Below are 18270 nucleotides of genomic sequence, written 5' to 3'. Positions count from 1 at the left end.
TCTATAAAATGATATCTATTGTATGTCTATTGTATGTATTTTTGGCTGCGATTCTTGTTTAAAAGGTGCTATACAAATAAAGTTTATTATTATTATTATATTTCTTAACATGCCTGTTGAAGCCTCATACTCAGAGACAATAAAGACGTGTCCATCATAGTGCCAGCACTACAAAACAAGGCTTTAATGACACAGAAGAACAACAATATACAGTAATAACAACACAGAAACCATCAACAAAACACTGGCGCTAGTATTCTATTGTTTGAATGTTTGGTGCTATTTTTATTCTCCCCCTTTATTTATATTGTAGTTTATACTAATAAAAAGAAGTGTGTTGAAATAAAACATGGCATGTTTTATCAGGATTGAGACAGTCTGTTTACATCAGCATGTACAGTATGTGTAGTGCATGTCCATGATGTAGTTGTCAGCTGGAGGGTTCTCTAGCCTGCGGTGGGGCAGACTCCAGGGGCCTGGTGACCCTCCTCTCACTGGGAGCCTCTGTAGTAGAGGAAGGCAGCCTGGTGGCCCTCCTCTCACTGGGAGCCTCTGTAGCAGAGGAAGGCAGCCTGGTGGCCCTCCTCTCACTGGGAGCCTCTGTAGCAGAGGAAGGCAGCCTGGTGGCCCTCCTCTCACTGGGAGCCTCTGTAGCAGAGGAAGGCAGCCTGGTGGCCCTCCTCTCCCTGGGAGCCTCTGTAGCAGAGGAAGGCAGCTTGGTGGCCCTCCTCTCACTGGGAGCCTCTGTAGCAGAGGAAGGCAGCCTGGTGACCCTCCTCTCCCTGGGAGCCTCTGTAGCAGAGGGAGGCAGCCTGGTGACCCTCCTCTCACTGGGAGCCTCTGTAGCAGAGGGAGGCAGCCTGGTGGCCCTCCTCTCCCTGGGAGCCTCTGTAGCAGAGGAAGGCAGCCTGGTGACCCTCCTCTCCCTGGGAGCCTCTGTAGCAGAGGAAGGCAGCCTGGTGACCCTCCTCTCCCTGGGAGCCTCTGTAGCAGAGGAAGGCAGCCTGGTGACCCTCCTCTCCCTGGGAGCCTCTGTAGCAGAGGGAGGCAGCCTGGTGGTCAGACGGCGCTTCTGGAGCCTGCAGAGAGACTGGTCAGACATAACCATTTTACATATCTGTAGATACTATAGTGTCTATAGCTGTAGCTAGTACATATCCCTTACCTACTCTTATTAGTTAAGTTACACTGCTGGCCAGTATGATTACTACCCTGGTGTCTTTATACCTGTATCACTGTACATATTATATTACAACTATGTACATACATCTGATTAGCACTATTACTCAGTAGTACTAATTTATATATTTTATACCCAGTTTAATCACCTGTACATTGTATATTACTATTGCACTTTACTGTTACATTTGCATGGTTGGATGCCAAACCCCTTTTTGTTGTACAGTACTTGTGCTGTATAATGACAATAAATGTAAGGCTGAGACCATTTATCGATAATTATCGATAACTGCGTGAAATCGATAAGTGGCGTCACTTATCGATTTTTTTGCATGTGTAAAAAAAATGTATACATTTTTTTTATACTATACTAAAATACTAGGTCTTGTGGCATGTTTTAGTTAAAACCTCCCTATTTCATGTAAATTCAGTTGAATTGCAACTCTGCACTGTGCATTCAATATACAGAGACCACCGACTATAACATGAGAAAGATCACTGTGGTAGTTTTGAATGGGGAAATCTGTAACACTAAAGATTACACTGAAGACAAAAGTATTGAACATTTGACACTGAAGGCACTGAAGGATAAAATAAATCAGGAGCACAGTTTTGAGTAAAACATAAAAAAATATCTTTTTTTTCTCTTAAAAAAATGGGGACAAATTTTATCTTGCAGCATATTTTATGTTTTCTTTCTTATATTAAAGTATATTTAGTTTTTAAGAATTGTAAAGGATAGACAAAAATAAGCATGTGCTTCAGCCTATTCCTTTTTTCGGTCATTGAGTTTGGATTTTGTGTGTGAGCTTACTTTGAATAGGTAGCTACATTTGTGATTTTTTCTTTTCTTTTTTTCTTTTGAAAGTCCACACATGTGTGTTTTTGATTTATCTGTAAACAAAGACCGAAAATAAACTATTCATCATCATCAAGATGGCGGCAACGACAAAGAATTGCTGCAAAATAAACATAAATTAGTTGTTTAAAATTAAATAATAATAATACATAATATTTTTATCATAATTAAAAATATCGATATTTATATATCATTTTGTCCCGATTTAACCGTTGGTAGTGCGATAGTAAAGGGTTAACCTTCTGTAGTGTGGCAGTGAAAGGGTTAATGAAATGTATTTCTTCTTATTGAAATCTATTGACTAGTGTAGCGTTGAGCTGCGCATGGACCAACCTCTTCCCCGGCAGCCCAGGCAGCACTGAGCCGGCTGGTCCAGGGTCAGCCAGTGAGTTCTCAGGGTCCAGTCCTCTCCCAGGCAGCACTGAGCCGGCTGGTCCAGGGTCAGCCAGTGAGTTCTCAGGGTCCAGTCCTCTCCCAGGCAGCACTGAGCCGGCTGGTCCAGGGTCAGCCAGTGAGTTCTCAGGGTCCAGTCCTCTCCCAGGCAGCACTGAGCCGGCTGGTCCAGGGTCAGCCAGTGAGTTCTCAGGGTCCAGTCCTCTCCCAGGCAGCACTGAGCCGGCTGGATCAGTCAGTGAGTTCTCAGGGTCCAGTCCTCTCCCAGGCAGCACTGAGCCAGCTGGTCCAGGATCAGCCAGTGACGCAATGACAAGAGCAGATGTTAGCAGCACATATTCAAACGAACACCAGCCACCATGTGTACATTCTGTACAACTACTTGAGGTGGACATCTATTTGGCAGGTGCATCCATGAGCCTCTCTTTCTTCCAACATGGCTGCCTGTAAGGCACTGGTAACCAAGAAATGGGCATTCTAAACATTCTGTGTGAGGCCTAAGGTAGAGTAAGATGTTAGATGATGTTAGATGATGTTAGATGATGATAGATGATGATATATGAAGTTAGATGATGTTAGATGATGATAGATGATGATATATGAAGTTAGATTATGTTAGATGATGATAGACGATGTTAGATGATGTTAAAAACACTACAAAAGATCAGGTGCAAAGAATAAATGAGGACAAGTTTGTATAGAAAAAACATGAACAATATTAAACACTACATGACCAAACAGCATGGATGAAAAACTGTTTCCCAAAATTAAGGTCCCTGAGTATGTTAGGTAATATCTTTTTTATGCTTGTTATATGTTGTAGGTTATATGTCATTTTGTGAAACTGTGATTTGCCTTACCTTGCTGCTATCTTTTTTATGCTTGTTTTATATGTCATTTTATGAATCTGATTTGCCTTACCTTGCTGCTATCTTTTCTATGCTTGTTTTCTATGTAATTTTATGCCATAGAATTAAACCATAAACAAAGTGGCCTATTGGGATGCTAGATTCTAATGTGAAAAACTGTGATTTTATATGTCTACACGACTGCTTCACCTGTCACTGCTAACTGTCTCAGGTTCATTACAGGTGACTGTTACACCATCACTGCTAACTGTCTCAGGTTTATTACAGGTGACTGTTACACCATCACTGATCACTGTCTCATTACAGGTGACTGTTACACCATCACTGCTAACTGTCTCAGGTTTATTACAGGTGACTGTTACACCATCACTGATCACTGTCTCATTACAGGTGACTGTTACACCATCACTGATCACTGTCTCATTACAGGTGACTGTTACACCATCACTGCTAACTGTCTCAGGTTTATTACAGGTGACTGTTACACCATCACTGATCACTGTCTCATTACAGGTGACTGTTACACCATCACTGATCACTGTCTCATTACAGGTGACTGTTACACCATCACTGATCACTGTCTCAGGTTTATTACAGGTGACTGTTACACCATCACTGATCACTGTCTCATTACAGGTGACTGTTACACCATCACTGCTAACTGTCTCAGGTTTATTACAGGTGACTGTTACACCATCACTGATCACTGTCTCATTACAGGTGACTGTTACACCATCACTGATCACGGTCTCAGGTTTATTACAGGTGACTGTTACACCATCACTGATCACTGTCTCATTACAGGTGACTGTTACACCATCACTGATCACTGTCTCAGGTTCATTACAGGTGACTGTTACACCATCACTGATCACTGTCTCAGGTTCATTACAGGTAACTGTCTCAGGTTCATTACAGGTAACTGTTACACCATCACTGCTAACTGTCTCAGGTTCATTACAGGTGACTGTTACACCATCACTGATCACTGTCTCAGGTTCATTACAGGTGACTGTTACACCATCACTGATAACTGTACAATAAGGTCCTCTTGTTGTTAGCAACAACTCCTGTGTGCCAACAATTCCTCCTAAATGACGTACATAGTTTAATAGGGAAGTAGCACTGTGCTGTACATTGCTGTAAAACTCAAAGATTATGTACTTTTTAGCTGCACAGAATGTACGTTTTTTGTAATAATTAGGATTTTGCAGGATTTTACGGCACTTTAAAAACAAGAGGAGAATAAGCATGAGCTTGTTAACCCTTTCACTGCTGCACTATCAAACGGTAAAGGGTTAACATTCTGTAGTGTGGCAGTGAAAGGGTTAAATGCCATGGCGGCCAAAACAAAGCATGGGCCACAAAAACAGTTGAGTCTCAAACTAAATACACACCTAGGTTTACATAGGCGATCTGAGTGAGGGGCTAAAACACAATAAAACATTTCCAGAACAACATGACATTCCCCAGGATATTTACGTCACTTTTAGTCAATGTTCCAGGTTTTCCATGACTGGAAATCTAGTCTCTGAATTTACAGGTTTTCCAGGACGAGTGGGAACCCCAACTTTTTTTTTGTTATTTAACCCTTTCACTGACACATGACAGGAGGTTAACCCTTTCACTACCACACTACAGACGGTTAACCGTCTGTAGTGTGGTAGTGAAAGGGTTAACCTGTATCAAACAGGAGGGAAGACTGTCAAGTTTTAAACTGTGGATACCAAACAGAGAAGGTAAAGACGACTTTGAACTGTTAAACAGTAATCCAGAACAATTTTATTGCACTGTAAAAAACTGGGATTTTATATGTCTGCACTTTATGTGCACTATTTTACTCTGTCTATTCTATCTTACTCTTTTTATTATTGTCTATTTAAAACTGAATCAAACCATAAACAAGGTGGCCTGTTGCGATGTTAGATCCTAATGTAAAAAACTGTGATTTTATATCTCTGCACTTATGTGCTCATTTTGTGCCTGTCTTTTTTCTGTTGTGAAGCACTTTGAGCCGCAGTTTCTGTATGAAAGGTGCTATACAAATAAAGTTTATTATTATTATTATTATTATTAACCTTCTGTAGTGTGGTTGTGAGAGGGTTAGATCCGAGCTGCCGCTCAGCTTGTGAATGAGAGCCTCACCTGTGTCACCTCTCTCCTGGGGATTCCTGGGGGGCTGTGTGTGCCGCAAGGTGTAGTGAGGGTCCAGTGCCATGAGGTGGCGTACTGAGACCCGGGCGGCTGGAGAGACGTTAGAAGAAGAGGGCAGAGGTTCCTGGCCGCTGGAGGAAACCCTCTCTCGATCCACCTTCAGCTGTACGACTGGAGGGGACCTGACACAACAACATGGATATCGTTGTAATAATGAATTAGATGATTAGCCGACATTATGAGTGTGACAGATATATATGGCAGTAAATGTATGGGGACAACGGATGGAAATTAGCCTCGTGCTAAATCCGGCCATTTTTACACTCCACAGTGTTCATTAATTTTGCATTGCCCCGTGCAAAAGAAAAATGCCTCCCAAGTTGAGCTAAATATGGTTTCTGGCACCTGTTCACTGATTCCCAAGGAGAAAGGAGGCTGGTTGGTTCCTGTCCCTCATCTCTGTGATATCATTCAGATCATGGCAAGATATTTTCCAAAGCAATATATCATCAGGCGTTCTCTGGCTAGCAGTATGTTAGGTAACAGTGTATTCACTTACTAGCAGTATGTTAATTAACAGTGCATTCACTTGGTAGCAGTATGTTAGGTAACTGTGTATTCCCTTGCTAGCAGTATGTTATGTAATGGTGTATTCACTTACTACAATAGCAGTATGTTAATTAACAGTGCATTCACTTGGTAGCAGTATGTTTCCTGCTATTGTTACCTGAGCACAGCTGTGAGTGAAGCTGGTAGGTGACCTGAGGGAGGAGAAAGACACACACGTAGATTGTACAGGAGAACGGTCAGTAGCAGGGAGTGTCTCTGGTGATATGGAGAAAACAAAGAGGTTCAGGAGGACTTTGATGACCGCAGTGCAGGGTGATGAGAAGTCATTTTCAATTAACATTCTCAGATATTTCAGAAATGATATTGTGAGAAATCCCATCATGTATGTATCACAATATATATTAAAAGAGAAAACATCCCACGGGTTCCCGATGAAGGGGACATGTCTGTATGTCTTCCAGCCATATGCTGATGTGTGTTTACAGGTTCTTACGGAGCAGTTAGCACAAGACCAAAGAAGAATCACTGTGGATTCCCCACCACCACTGACCCACCTCTCAGGCCTTGGTGAGAGACGGAGGAGAGAGGTGTCTGCTGCTGCTGGGTCTTTCCAGGGGGCGGCTCCAGGACACGGGGCAGCTGGGAGCTGGGGAGGACCTGGGTCTTTCCAGGGGGGGGCTCCAGGACACGGGAGCTGGGGAGGGGCAGCGGGAGCAGGACGGCGCTAAGGTGCAGCTGCTGAGTTGAACAGTGACGCTTCCCCCTCTCCTCTGGCTGCCCTGTTAAAGGGATAGTTCACTTTAGTACAACTTTGTCAAACAAACAAAATTGTGAGTCTTACCTACACCTAAGGTCATCTACAAGTAAGCTAGCGGCCACTACTGTCATCTGCTGTCAACACCAGCATCCCTCCCAGGTGTCAAAGTTCCTCATTCACTTCTGGTCTGGTATGAGTCCTGGTTGTTGCAATAGCGACTCCTACTGGTCGATCGGGGCACCTGTTCAGCAGGGAGGGGCTCTGGGGGAGATGGTGTGAACCTCTGCATGCGTCACACTCTCCCAGTGAAACTCCTCGCTGTCAGGTGAAAAGAAGCGGCTGGCGACATGTATCGGAGACCGACAGTAGTGTAGTCTACACCCTCCCCAGACCGACAGTAGGGTAGTCTACACCCTCCCCAGACCGACAGTAGGGTAGTCTACACCCTCCCCAGACCGACAGTAGGGTAGTCTACACCCTCCCCAGACCGACAGTAGGGTAGTCTACACCTTCCCCAGACCGACAGTAGGGTAGTCTACACCTTCCCCAGACCGACAGTAGGGTAGTCTACACCCTCCCCAGACAGACAGTAGGGTAGTCTGTCTCTACACCTTCCCCAGACCGACAGTAGGGTAGTCTACACTTTCCCCAGACCGACAGTAGGGTAGTCTACACCTTCCCCAGACCGACAGTAGGGTAGTATACACCCTCCCCAGACCGACAGTAGGGTAGTCTACACCTTCCCCAGACCGACAGTAGGTTAGTCTCTACACCTTCCCCAGACCGACAGTAGGGTAGTATACACCTTCCCCAGACCGACAGTAGGGTAGTCTCTACACCAGGGGTAGGCAACCCTAGGCACGCGGGGGCATTTTCATAGGCACAGGGGGCAGCATTAAAAAAAATAGATTTTCTTTTTTTTTTTGCTTTGAAATATTATAGTGAAATATTTTGCACTGTTGTCACATTTATCTTGTCGAAATCCTCCCACAGGTTCTTTTTACTACCACATATTTAATTGAGACCCTTTATTTGTTTATTATTTCAATTTAGCTGGAAATACATTGCTACATCATTCAGTAACATTTGCAGAGCCTTATAACAAAAACATTATTACGGTCACCATTGTGACCAGTGGGATTAATCAACAAATTTTATTATTTATTTTTCTATTTCATTGAACATTGCACATGTTAAAAGCCATTTTTTTTACTCAAAATGTTGAGTATTACCAAGTCAACTTGTGTTCTTAAAACAATGACAATAAACATAGTTTTATTAGGTTGAAATAATGTGGTTGTGTACTTATTTTTCTGTTAACTTATTATGGATTGAAAACTGAAAACCTTAATGCACAGTAACTGAACTCAATATTTTTAAGTTCTGGTAACTTATTATAATTGTTTTTACAATGTGGTCTTGCGATCAATCAAAATGTATTTACACGATATACCTCACATTCACCCTCCATTCACATCCTGGTGTTCTCCTGGTGTTCTGCATTAGGCCTGTAGGTGGAGCTATGACAACACACGTACAGTACACACACCAATGGTGTGTGATGTGTCCAAAAATGAATGGGCAAATGTGAGTGAAATGGTCGCACTGTATGCAGCTGTTTGTCTGCATTGCATTCCCCCCCCCCCCCCAACTCAGATTTAGGGTTGATACAACCATCATAATAATATTGTTAATAATAACAATAACAATAATGATGTAATAATGTAAAAATTATCATTAAAAAGACCTGATTATGAGAAAAAAAAATTACGATGCATGGAATATTGTTGAGGCACACTAGTTACAACTATATTTCAAACAGGCACTCCATGTCAAAAAGGTTGCTGACCCCTGGAATAGACTCTTCAAGGACGATACAATTTGATAACATCTGATAACATCTGATTATGAGGTTCTGTTTATAGCAATAAAACAACGCTTTTCCTCATAAGGTATTTCACGGTGTCGAAGTGTCGAATTCTTACGGAGGTGGAGAATTAGTATGGTTTATGGATTGCACTAACGGGGGAGATAGGATCTTATCAGCCAGTGTCGTAGACGTCAGGACCATTAAAAGTACACAACGCAGAGGAATTGGATGGAGAGCCAAACAGACGAAGACGTGATACTGGCCAGTTTGATCAGGATCTAACAGTTGATGCCGTTTGGACCCGGATTATTGCTTGCTTTGAAGTTGCTTGAAAGGAAGAGACTGTGTGCAGTGCCGAGGCGTGAAGGGGTAGCCATGGACGCGAGCCAAGCCAGCGAGCGAGCAAGCAAGGCCAGCGCCATGGACCCAGCGAGCGAGCCGAGCAAGGCCGGAGAGATAAACAGCGCCATGGACCAGAACAACTGACGGTGAAAAGATAAAGTGAGCCAATAAGAAAACGAACAATAGTGCATCCGTAAAACGTAATTAGTTTGACACAGGGAGAATGCCAGCTGTAATAGTGTGTTTTGGGACAGAGCAGAGCGGCACAGTTTTGTTTTGAAAATCGAAGGTGTTATCTGAAAGGGAACCAAAACAGTCATAGATGACGAAAGAAAGCAAAATAGGGCAGAAGGAGCCATAATGAGAGAGATGAGGAGAGGGGGGGGTGCTGAACCAGACTGAAATCTGTTATGGCGGGATTGTTATGACAAGACTGTCGCCTGAGACGGCCCACCTTAAACTGGTCGCTGTGGTCTCAAGACGGCCGGAATTTGTTTTGACGGGAGGAAAGTCGGTCGGGAATTTACCTTAAACTGTGTATTATGTCCGATAAGCAAGAGTTTAGTCCGGGAGAAGCGTCCCCTGATAGGAAAGAGAGGAAAAACAGCTGTGTTTTTAGGCCTTGGAAGGAAGGGCAGCGTTTGTTTGGTTGAGAGAGTAGCCATTATGAGCGAGACAAGATGGCCGCAAAAGGGGCCACGAGGAGGATGATACAAGATGGCCGTGAGCCACGAGGAGATAACAACAGATAAGAACCAGGAAGTGACACGTCAACTAAACCACCATAGAGGAGGAGTAGGTCGCCACCTAGTGGCGGAGAGGGGGTAGTGCTGGGGAGTTTTCATTACCCATAGGGGAATATTTAGATATAGGCCTGTACTACCATCTAGTGGCGGAGTGGGGGAGTGATTCAATAGTGAATCTAATGAGCACAGAGAGTGGATTATTATTATAATAATAATATTAGATATAGAGTTTAATTATACAATGGATTAAATAAGAATTGCACAGAAAGATGGTGCAGTTATTTGAATGGGTTAATTATGGAATAAAGAGATAGTTTGAATTCCAGTGGGGCCTTCTCACACCTAATAGATAGGCAGGGTCTTCAGAAGACACGTCACCAGAAGAACTGGCGCGCGCTGGGGGTCAAACTGGGATGAAGAGTTGCGCGGAGTGGGTATCGGAAACTGCTAGTGTCACGCCGGAAGACAACAAACAGGGAACCGCCCTGTAAGATGGATAATAGGTGTGGAGAAGGTGGTAGACTAATAGCAAAACAAGGGAAGTCGAATGTACAGACGACTGCCGGTGTTGTGTTTCTGCTTTCAAGGGGGGAATGACACCGACAGCGATGGAGACGACCAGGAGACAGACTGGAGGAGGAGGAAGCCGCAGGGGCCAGGCACCGCCTGGGACACAGATCATCCACGACGAGAGAGAGGAGACGGCGGCGGTGGAGGAGCAGATGTGGAGAGGACAGCCAGAGACACTGAGCAGTAGCAGACCAGGGGAGACATTTTTGCCTAGGGGACCGCGCCCTGGGAGGGGGACCAGCTCAGGAAAGGAGCCGTCACTGAAAGGGGCCCTTGCCCTAGAAGACGGGACCGGCCCAAGATGGGAGGTGTACTGTAAGAGGGAAGGGAGCGCTCTGATTTGGACGTGGGGTACCTAATAGGGGGGCCGAAGGGTTTAGGTGTGTCGTCTGAAAAGTTGCAATCTGTGTTTTTCTCTGTCTCTCTCTCTCTCTCCTCCATGACCGTTGTTTATCCTTTCTGGTTTAGGGGTGATGCGGGTAATGGGAAACAAAAGGAAAACAGCAGACGGCGGGGCCCTCATTGTTATGAGTCTATTTTTGTGTATAATTAATTGAAAAACCAAATAATGATTTATGATTCTGAAGGTTGATTAAGAATCAAATGGGGGAATGAGGGATTTGGGGTGCTTTTTCAATGTATGTGATGTATAGATTGGGGGAAGATGGTAGCATCTAACGGTGCCAGGTCAGAGAGGGCAGAAATGTGTTTGGCTTAGCAGAGGTTGGTTCAGAGCGAGTGAGCACCACACTGAGCAGGGTGTTTTGTTTTGCTGAAGACATAACACTGATAGCGAGTGTACTGTAGGCCCAGAGCGAGGGAGAGGGGTGACCTCTTTAATGCAACAGTGAATGAAACGTTTAATGGTGTGAAAGGTTATTAACGCAGTTGTCATGACAGCACGTCGCATGACAACCAGAAGGCGGGCCGTCGTTGCTACGGCGAAGATCTATAAGTCGAACGGTGTTTTCGGGTGTAGGCAGACTAGAATCTGACCAAGAGCGAGTAGGACTGAGATCACACAGAAGACACTCTCTCCCCTCATCACAGAGAGGAGGGGGGGGGGGGGGGGGAGAATGCCACATCATCATTAGCTTCGGCTAACGCGAGGAGGGTTAGGCTAAAGACCAGGCCTGAACACTATTGGACTGAATAACAAAAGGACGATAGACGAACGCACCGAAAGATCATTAGAATAGACTCTTCAAGGACGATACAATTTGATAACATCTGATAACATCTGATTATGAGGTTCTGTTTATAGCAATAAAACAACGCTTTTCCTCATAAGGTATTTCACGGTGTCGAAGTGTCGAATTCTTACGGAGGTGGAGAATTAGTATGGTTTATGGATTGCACTAACGGGAGAGATAGGATCTTATCAGCCAGTGTCGTAGACGTCAGGACCATTAAAAGTACACAACGCAGAGGAATTGGATGGAGAGCCAAACAGACGAAGACGTGATACTGGCCAGTTTGATCAGGATCTAACAGTAGGGTAGTCTCTACACCAGTGGTGCCCAACCAGTCGATCGTGATCGACAGGTAGATCGCGGGCTGATTTCAAGTAGATCTCGATTAATAAAATTCGATAAAAAAATAATATATATATATATATCTTTTTTTTTTGCTAAATCAACTCTGCCTCTCTTTGTTAACTACAACAAGCACTGCTGTTTGTTATTTAAGATGAGGTCGGACTCGGCACTGACAGATTTGTGTTCATTATGCTGCTTTTATAAAGCCTCAAATGACGGCTTACAATATTTCATGAAAGCAAAGTGTTTTGTTTGTCTAAGATTTAAAAAGGTTTAAACTTTACAGCACTGACAAAGTTGAATAAAGTGCTGTACAAGTGCATATTGAATGGGTATTACTAATACTATTAATACTAATACTAGCCGAGAGTAGGTACAATTTTGGCTGGTAGCTCTCGGCTAGGTGGTAAATTAAAAAGTAGATCTTGGTTCAAAAAAAGGTTGGGCACCCCTGCTCTACACCCTCCCCAGACAGTAGGGTAGTCTCTACACCCTCCACAGACAGACAGTAGGGTAGTCTCTACACCTTCCCCAGACCGACAGTAGGGTAGTCTCTACAGTCTACACCCTCCCCAGACCGACAGTAGGGTAGTCTACACCCTCCCCAGACCGACAGTAGGGCAGTGCAACGACCAGGGGGGATAACGACAAAAATTGGGGGATGGGAGAAAAAGTAGAATGGCAAAACGATTTTAAGTTAGGAGAGGATGGATTTTTGGAGCTGTTGGATACAGTGCCGTTAGCAATGCTGTTGTTTCTGCAAATGCATGATTACATTAGGTTCTAATAAAAAAATAAAAAATAAACCAATGGACAGTAATAGTGATGGGTCAATGTAGCGAGGCCCTAATATACCTGTGAGAGGTGGTTTGGTAGCCAGGCCCTAAAATACCTGTGAGAAGTGGTTTGGTAGCCAGGCCCTAACATACCTGTGAGAAGTGGTTTGGTAGCCAGGCCCTAACATACCTGTGAGAGGTGGTTTGGTAGCCAGGCCCTAACATACCTGTGAGAGGTGGTTTGGTAGCCAGGCCCTAACATACCTGTGAGAGGTGGTTTGGTAGCCAGGCCCTAACATACCTGTGAGAGGTGGTTTGGTAGCCAGGCCCTAACATACCTGTGAGAGGTGGTTTGGTAGCCAGGCCCTAACATACCTGTGAGAGGTGGTTTGGTAGCCAGGCCCTAACATACCTGTGAGAGGTGGTTTGGTAGCCAGGCCCTAACATACCTGTGAGAGGTGGTTTGGTAGCTAGGCCCTAACATACCTGTGAGAGGTGGTTTGGTAGCCAGGCCCTAACATACCTGTGAGAGGTGGTTTGGTAGCCAGGCCCTAACATACCTGTGAGAGGTGGTTTGGTAGCCAGGCCCTAACATACCTGTGAGAGGTGGTTTGGTTCTGGAAGAGGGGAGGTGTGGATGTGTTCTGGGCCAACGGTGGAGGTATGCAGCCCTCATGGCTTGCAGACATTCATCCTGTAATTAAATAGTTACAGCAATATTTCACAGTTTATTTTTCATCATGCACATCTCATCTCCACAGAGGGTTTAGCAGCAGTCCTCCAGTATCAGCCAGCATTCAGACATAGAATATTCCCCATGGTTTCAAGATGTGGTGGCAACTATGGCTCCTTGAGCAGCTTAACAATTAAAATATCAGTTAAACGCCTGGCAGGTAGTAGTAGTTTTCTTCCTCCCTTCCATAGAAAAACCCAGATTACACCATATAAAACACTGATTACACCATATAACATTGATTACACCATATAAAACACTGATTACACCATATAAAACACTGATTACACCATAGAAAAACACTGATTAAAGCATACAAAAACACTGATTACACCATAGAAAAACACTGATTACACCATACAAAAACACTGATTACACCATAGAAAAACACTGATTACATAACACCATACAAAAACACTGATTACACCATAGAAAAACAGTGATTAAAGCATACAAAAACACTGATTACACCATAGAAAAACACTGATTACATAACACCATACAAAAACACTGATTACACCATAGAAAAACAGTGATTATACCAGCATGCGAAACACAAGGAGACAGCTGAAAACACGAGCACATGCTAATGTTGTCCAGTAAAGTGTTTAGTAAATAGGGAGAGGAAGGAAGTATTCTGAGAGCATTACCTTGATTGGCTGACCATACTGCCACACGGTCACATGACCGATGACTCCAAGTCCTGTGATTGGACGACGGACCAGGGCTTTCCTCGCCATACTGTCCACCTTCAGAACACAGTAGAGTGGTCGGCAGGTCCTCATCAAAAGTCGGAACATTTCTCGAATTTGCCACCAGGTAATTGCACTCGAATGGCCAACCATGTGCTAAATACCACTTGGGCAAGTTCCATGATACCCCAGTTTACAAGTTGTGAGTTGTGAGGTATCATTGACCCTCATGAACATGGAGTATCATAAGACATCATCAGAAATATGATGTTGACATGCTGGGATTCCTAAACATTGGGAACCCGCACCCCACTGCAAACGATGTCTGATTAAGTAAAGTGTTTCAATTAGGGATGTCCGATATTATCGGCCTACCGATATTATCGGCCGATATTGGCCTAAAAATGTGATATCGGAAAATATCGGTATCGGTTTTAAAAAAAAAGTTTACATTTATTTAACCTTTATTTACCCAGGCAAGCAAGTAATAACAAATTATTATTTTATTTATTGTCAAAGTATGCATAATGTTGTGTTAATTACACGACAAGAGATATGTAATGTTAATTACCTGAAATTATTCAGTTTTTTGGGGGGGGGAGACCCTGCCTGCATATATCGGTATCGGTTGATATCGGTATCGGAAATTAAGGGTGTGTTCACATCTGAAAGTCCGGGGAAAGTCCGGACTTTCTGGTGGACCAAATGTGAAAATGATACATTGTTTAATTTTGGTCTGCGTTCACACTACCCTGTTTGGTGCGGATCTAATTTGTAAACAAAGGACATGCTGTCGCATCTATTGGACACAAACGTAATCAGTTGCCGGCAGCACAGTTATTATGGAGCAATCTCTCGGATCAATCAAATCAAATAATGAACACATGTATGTTGTCATTTTAAACAACTCACCATTCATTCATTATGCATCAGCAGCAGCTAAATTAACGTTATTATAGTTCACAACACAGCAGCGCGTTTTGAATCGCTAGCCTATTAATTATCGTCTCAGCAAGCACAGTCAATACTTTTTTCCGTAGCCGCATTTCGCGGAGACAGCTGTGTATAGCGAGAGAGAGAGAGAGAGAGAGAGCGAGAGAGAGAGAGAGAGAGAGAGAGAGAGAGCGAGAGAGAGAGAGAGAGAGAGAGAGAGAGAGAGAGAGAGAGAGAGAGAGAGATTTCCTTCCTGCGTAAGCTGTCAACTACTAGACAGCTGCATAGAAGCAGCTCGAGATGCGTTGTTGTTACAGAGCTGCTCCACGCTGCTATTATGAAATTACCCAAAGCTTTTTTTTTAAGCTTTTTTTTTCTTTATCTGAATGTCCGCGAATGTCCTCCGAGTCCTCACGCAGGAGAAAGTTGGGGGGTCCGCGCGCGGCGCGAGTCTAGAGTAGAGAGAGAGAGAGGAAGAGAGAGACTGCGTCTAGAGAGGAGAGAGAGAGGGAGGAAGAGAGAGACTGTCCGCGTGCGGCGCCAGTCTAGAGAGACTCAGGACTGGAGGCTACTTTGCTTCCTGGATTAGGTACTATAGTTCGATTGAAACGAACCGAGTCCCAACTTTTCAAGAGGACCATGGTTCGGTTGTTTGGTCCTCATTATAGTTCGGTTTGCGTTCACACCTGTACAAACCAAACGGACTATCGATCTAAAGGGACCATGGTCCACTTAAAGGGACCATGGTCCACTTAAAGTGGACCAAACAGAGTAGGTGTGAACGCGCCCTAAGAGTTGGACAATATCGGTATATCGGTATCGGTAAAAAAGCCAATATTGAGCATCCCTAGTTTCAATCCAGTGTTTCATGGAGTTCAACATTTTTAGACATTTTGATTGCATTACACATTTTCCAGGGGACCCCATTTTTATGTTAACACACTGTGTACACAATGTGTACTTCTACTCTACTGTGTACCTTCTCTCTTCTTCTACTCTTGATTGATTGATTGATTGAAAACTTTATTAACAGATTGCAGAATGGGTACAGTACAGTACAGCTCAATACATACAATTGTTAAGGGGATGCAGACCAGAGAAAGACTTTCGTCTTGTTTACATCAGGGTCCCCCATTTTCAATTCATCATAACATATATGACATACATGACATACAGATAGACAGTACTGCTACATCTATACATTTATGACATACCAGATTTGCAAATACAGTACTGTTTGTGATACGAAAAGAGTCCAGAAAAGAGAGTATATACATTTGACGTAGAAACTGTACATTGGAGGAGGTTGGGTAGGTGGGGGGGGGGGACTGTACATTGGAGGTGGTTGGGTGGGTGGGGGGGGATGTTGGGTAGGAGGGATGGGTGGGGGACACTGTACAACTGTACAAGCAAAACTGTACATTGGAATATTGACAAGACCATACTTGGTCATTTACTGTACATTGGAGGGGGTTGTGTTAGGACATTTGTAGGGGCCAGTTTCGAATTGCAGTCTCCCGTAGGTGTTTTTTTAGAGTGTTTTTGAAAGTGGGTAGTGATTCACATTCCTTTACAGCTTTGGGTAGGGCGTTCCACATTGATGTGGCATAATTGCAAAACGTGTTTAGTCCCTTGTTTGAGCCGAATCTGGGTTTAACATGATTTGTGGAGCTCCCTCTGGTGTTGTGATCGTGGTATTCACTGACCTTCTCTCTTCTTCTACTCTGCTGTGTACCTTCTCTCTTCTACTCTACTGTGTACCTTCTCTCTTCTACTACTCTACTTTGTACCTTCTCTCTTCTTCTACTCTGCTTTGTACCTTCTCTTCAGCGTCTTGGTTATGTCTAGGTTGGCTTCTGTACCTCATGCTTGTGAGTTTGATGTTTCTACAGAGCTTAACATTAACTGGACGATGCTTGCGTTTCACTTAGACCAGGTGGAAAAATAATCAAAACATACATAAAGCTCAATATTATAATAACTTTAATTTATTTTATTTTTTTAATCATGATTTTAGGTCAGAAAAACCGGAAATTTGGTTAAAAACAGATAAATCACATCCCTGCCTACTCTGCTGTGTACCTTCTCTTCTTCTACTCTGCTGTGTACCTCCTCTCTCTTCTTCTCTCTCAGCGGGGTCTGGATCCCCACTTTCACCTCCTCTTCATTGGGCAGATCAGGCTCCTGTAAACACTGTTCACACATCAGTCACAATAATGTTCAACTGAAATTTAAATGACCGCAGGACATTACCAACATGCATTATTAACAGCTTGTTTTACCATGTATTACCAACATGCATTATTAACAGCTTGTTTTACCATGTATTACCAACATGCATTATTAACAGCTTGTTTTACCATGTATTACCAACATGCATTATTAACAGCTTGTTTTACCATGTATTACCAACATGCATTATTAACAGCTTGTTTTACCATGCTCAACAAACAACAAGACAAATCATTTCTCAAAGGAACTGTCCCCTCAGGTTATTGTTTGATGCAAGACAAGACATTATTAATGTGTTATTATATCAGTTTGATGCAAGACATTATTAATGTGTTATTATATCAGTTTCATACAAGACAAGACATTATTACTGTGTTATTATATCAGTTTATTGCAAGACATTATTAATGTGTTATTATATCAGTTTGATACAAGACATTATTAATGTGTTATTATATCAGTTTGATACAAGACATTATTAATGTGTTATTATTAGTGCTGTCAGGCGATTAAAATAATGAATCTAATTAATTACAGGATTTGTAATTAATTAATCTAATTAATCGCATTTTAATCGCATAACCATTTTAGCCTGATATTCTATATTCTATAATCATATTTCAAATAGCATGTGTCCGGATGGCAGAATTCAGTACTGTATCTACAAAACGTTCTGTTTAATCATCTTTCATTTATTAATTTGCTTAGATTTGTCAGGTCTGGTCAATTTTAGCATGGTGTTATTCACAGTCAAAGATAAAAAATGTTTTATTGATATTCTCATTTGGTTCATTACAATTTACTCAAGCCTAGTAACAGACACAGTATTTCTGACACTGGGAATACATTCCCTGAGATCCATAGATGTCCCTAGAATCAGATACCAAGAACATGGACCATATTAAAAAAAAAGTCTGTAAATGTGTATTCTACGTTCTTATGGAATGAATGAGATAAAAAAAATTTAAAAAATATATATATATGTAATTAATTTTGAGTGAATTTTTATAACGCAATAATTTGCTGTGTAATTAATTAATCTAATTAACGCGATAAA

General features: G+C 42.8%; 1 protein-coding gene across 1 annotated transcript in view; it reads right to left on the bottom strand.

The window, feature by feature from the left end:
* Window positions 1–2339: 2339 nt before the first annotated feature.
* Window positions 2340–18270, bottom strand: part of agbl2 (AGBL carboxypeptidase 2) — a gene marked incomplete at both ends in the record, with an annotated part of 56060 nt that continues 40129 nt past the window's right edge. The window contains 6 exons of the mRNA XM_084335133.1: window positions 2340–2657; window positions 5531–5636; window positions 6182–6215; window positions 6579–6803; window positions 13221–13317; window positions 17064–17174. Coding sequence (XP_084191259.1) covers window positions 2340–2657; window positions 5531–5636; window positions 6182–6215; window positions 6579–6803; window positions 13221–13317; window positions 17064–17174 — 891 coding nt within the window. The remainder of the gene's footprint in view (window positions 2658–5530; window positions 5637–6181; window positions 6216–6578; window positions 6804–13220; window positions 13318–17063; window positions 17175–18270) is intronic.

The sequence above is a fragment of the Notolepis coatsorum genome (assembly GCF_963971535.1).
Source record: "Notolepis coatsorum genome assembly, chromosome: 18".
In the NCBI taxonomy this organism is placed as follows: domain Eukaryota; kingdom Metazoa; phylum Chordata; class Actinopteri; order Aulopiformes; family Paralepididae; genus Notolepis; species Notolepis coatsorum.
This window is presented reverse-complemented; position numbering and strand designations above follow the sequence as displayed.